The 3,819-nt window shown below is 47.6% G+C and overlaps 1 protein-coding gene across 6 annotated transcripts in view; it reads left to right on the forward strand.

Moving 5' to 3' along the window:
• Window positions 1-3,819, forward strand: part of ACACB (acetyl-CoA carboxylase beta) — a 159,959-nt gene that overhangs the window by 33,785 nt on the left and 122,355 nt on the right. Inside the window, exon 1 of one of the 6 annotated variants that reach the window (XM_017541495.2) lies at window positions 1,803-2,083. The exons of the other annotated variants lie outside the window; for them this stretch is intronic. Coding sequence (XP_017396984.1) covers window positions 2,037-2,083 — 47 coding nt within the window. The 5' untranslated portion in view covers window positions 1,803-2,036. Of the gene's footprint in view, window positions 1-1,802; window positions 2,084-3,819 lie in introns of those variants that run through there. 6 annotated transcript variants of the gene reach the window in all.

Consider the following 3,819-nt stretch of genomic DNA (forward strand, 5'->3'; position numbering starts at 1 on the left):
AGATCGTGCCATTGCACTCCAGCCTGGGTAACAAGAGTGAAACTCCGTCTCCAAAAAAAAAAAAAATTTGTTTTTCTTTTTCTTTTTTGAGACAGAGTCTCACAGTGTTGCCCAGGCTGAAATGCAGTGGCCCGACCTCAACTCACTGCAACCTCTGCCTCCTAACTAACCATTCATACTTAGCTTCAATTACTTGAGGCTGAGGCAGGTTCAAGTAATTCTCCTGCCTCAGCCTCCAGAGTAGCTGGGACTTCAGGTGCCCGCCACCACACCCAGCTACTTTTTGTAGTTCTAGTAGAGACAAAGTTTTACCATGTTTGCCAGGCTGGTCTTGAACTCCTGACCTCAAGTGATCTGCCCACCTCAGCCACCCAAAATACCGGGATTACAGGCATGAGTCACCATGCCCAGCCTGTTTTCATGATTCCGATACATTATATTTTTACACATTTATAGAATACATGTAAAATTTTGTTACATGCATAGAATGCATAATGATTTTAGGGACCGAGGGAAAAACTTCTGCTTTGCCCTCTCAGGTTTTGCTGAAAAATTAACTTGTAAAACGCAGATTGGTTGGAGAAAAGGTACACAAATTTAATTAATGGGTACACTGGGAGAACCACAGAGTGATTACCCAGGAAGGGAATTTACTTGCTGGCATTTACATTCTTTTTGGTTTGTTTGGTATGAAAGTAGGATACCTTTATTATTACTGCGGTGTCTTCTAGGAAGTGTTTTGGTTCTTTGTATTTATTATTATAATATTACTTAAAGAAGCATTCATTCGTTTGTTTTTTATTTTTTAAGATGGAGTCTCACTCTCATCCAGGCTGGAGTGCAGTGGCGCCACCTGGGCTCACTTCAACCTCCGCCTCACAGCTTCAAGTGATTTCTCACCTCCGCTTCCCAAGTAGCTGGGACTACAGGCGTGCACACCACACCCGGCTAATTTTTGTACTTTTAGTAGAGACAGGGTGTCACCATGTTGGCCAGACTGGTCTCAAACTCCTGACCTCAAGTGATCTGCCTTCCTCAGCCTCCCAAAGTGCTGGGATTACAGGCATGAGCCTCCAGGCCTGGCCTCATTCATTTATTCTAACTTGAATCAGTTTGTCTGCATTCAAGACCCTGGGTTCTGGCACTTCAGATAACATGCATCTCTGGGCCTCAGTTTCCTCATCTGTATTATGGGGATTAAAAACAATAAGATTGTCAGAGGATTAAGTGACACAGAGGAACAAAGGAGCACTTAGTAAATGTCAGTCTTACCAGGAGTTTATTTCAGATCACGGGGCTGCTGGGGTCTTCTCTGTCCTGGAGACACTCGCTTTAGTAGCGGACCCAGGTGGTGCAAAATGCCTCTAGAAGCACACTGGGTGATCGCGCAGCCACCTGTCCCTGGGAGTGGAGGTGAAAAGATGAGCAAAACCAGGAGTTTGGAAAATAAAAGCTGACTTGACAAAAGGGACTTTTAACGAGCACTGTGGCGACCTCTGTCTCACATTTTAAATTTCCCATTGTTTCCACCGCTTCCCTATCGTGTGTGTATTCCAGCATAGCAATTGCTGCCAATATGTAGGGGTGTGCCACCCTAGAACTCTTCTGCAGTCGGGGAGCTGGAGAGCAAAGCAGAAGAGAGGCTTAAAAAAATAAACATCTCCGCAGCTCGCTTTGGCTGCCCAAGGTCAGCGGCGGGTCCGCGATAGGCCAGGCCGGGGGCGGGGCTCTGTCCGGAAGGCGGGGTCCTCCACGGGCGGGGCCGGCGTGGGGGCGGGGCATGGGCGGGCTCCTCGGCCCAGGACACTTGTGCGCAGGGCGCATTTCGGGATGGAGCAAGCGCGGCGCGAAGTTGGGCGCTCTCCGGCTGCTGCAGAACCCCACCCGCGGCGCTGTAGGACCGCATCTCGGCCTCCTGGTCTCGACCTGGCTATCCTGCTGGGTCCCGGGCCTCGAGTCGGCTTCAGGCGGTTTAAGTGGTGCTCGCTGTGCACCCCTGCGGGAGCCTGGTGGGATTGGCCGGCGGGGTGGTCAACATGAGTCCTGCCAAGTGCAAGGTCTGTTTCCCTGATCGCGAAGTAAAGTAAGTAAGCCTGCAATTGGAATGACCGTGATCTTTTACAAACTTATGCAGTCTTCCCTCCCTCTGAAGTCAAGCTGTATGTCCTCTTAGCACCACCCCCTTTACCCCCACCCCCACCCAAAGAAACACAGGTTTTGAGTTTGGCTGCTGGGAGACGGTGCCCGCCTTGGAAACTCTAGCTGGCCTTGGCGGGAGGGGAGGAAAGAGGCTGGACTTAGGGGTGACGTTGCTTGGAGGAGGGTGCTCCGGAGCACGCAGGTGCCTAAAGATCAGCCCGTTGGCAGGGGCACCCCTGCCCCGCTTTCTCTCCTTCGCCTCCAGAAGGGTGATGGTTGTGGAAGGCAGGTCTTTTTGAAGCTGAAGCCGCCTTGAATCGACGTGAACTTGAGCAGACATCTCATTTAGGGTCATTTTCTTAGCAGATTAGTGTAGGCATCCCAGTGCCTGAGTGCTTTGTAGCTCTATCAACTTGGTTTTGTTTTCTTTTTTGTCTTCATTTTACTGCACTTAAAAAAATTACCAAAGTGATGTTATGTCTGTTGACAATTCAGAAAATTATAGATAAGCAAAAAAGAGGAACAAAAATCACCCATAATTCCACCCCATTATCTTTGTTTGCAGTTGTATATTCTTCAGCTTTTTTTTCTAGGGCAGATATGTTTTAATTTATAACCTTGAGTCATGCAGAAAATTCTGTAACTCACTTTTTTTTTCTTTTGAGACAGGGTCTCCCTCTGTTGCCCAGGTTGGTGTGCAGTGGCATGATCTCAGCTCACTGCAACCTTCGCCTCCCGGGTTCAATCGATTCTCCTGCCTCAGCCTCCTGAGTAGCTGGGATTACAGGTGCGTGCCACCATGCTCAGCTAATTTTTGTATTTTTAGTAAAGACTAAAATCTGGAGTTTCACCATATTGATCAAGCTGGTCTAGAACTCCTGACCTCAGATGATCCGCCCTCCTCTGCCTCTCAAAGTGCTGGGATTACAGGTATGAGCTGCCCTGCCCGGCCTCTGTAACTCAATTTTTCACTCAACATTAAGTATTCTTCTACCACTGGGCCCAGCAAACTATGACCTGCTGCCTGTTTTGGTATGACCTGCAAGCAGAAAATGGTTTTTTCATGTTTAAGTGATTGAAAAGAAAATCAAAAGAAGATTGTTTTGTGACATGTGAAGATTACCTGAAATTCAAATTTCAGTGTGTACAAATAAAGTTTTATTGGAATGCAGCCATGCTCATTGATTGTGATTTATGCCTAGTTTATCACTGCTTTTGTATCTCACTGGAGGATTTGAGTGGCAGACAGAGATTGGCCAGTAATATCTAAAGTATTTATTGTCTGACCCTTGACAGAAAATGTTTGCCAATCACTGCCTACAACATACTTTTACTGGATTCATAGTGTTCCTTTAAATGGGTGCACCTTAAAATGTATGAATAATCCTGGCAAGGCAGGGTGGTGCAAGCCTATAGTCCCAAATACTTAGGAGGCTAAGGAGGGAGGATGCTTTTGCCCAGGAGTTGGAGGCTGCACTGTGCTGTGATCATTCCTGTGAATAGCCGGTGCACTCTAGTCTGGGCAACATTGCAAGACCCCATCTCTGAAAAAAAAAATATGGCCAGGTGTGGTGGCTCATGCTTATAATCCCAGCATTTTGGGTGGCCACGGCAGGAGGACTGCTTGAACTCAGGAGTTCGAGACCAGCTTGGGCAACATAGTGAGACTCCCATCTCTAT

Source organism: Cebus imitator, unplaced genomic scaffold (genome assembly GCF_001604975.1).
Source record: "Cebus imitator isolate Cc_AM_T3 unplaced genomic scaffold, Cebus_imitator-1.0 Scaffold8, whole genome shotgun sequence".
NCBI classification, from domain to species: Eukaryota; Metazoa; Chordata; class Mammalia; order Primates; family Cebidae; genus Cebus; species Cebus imitator.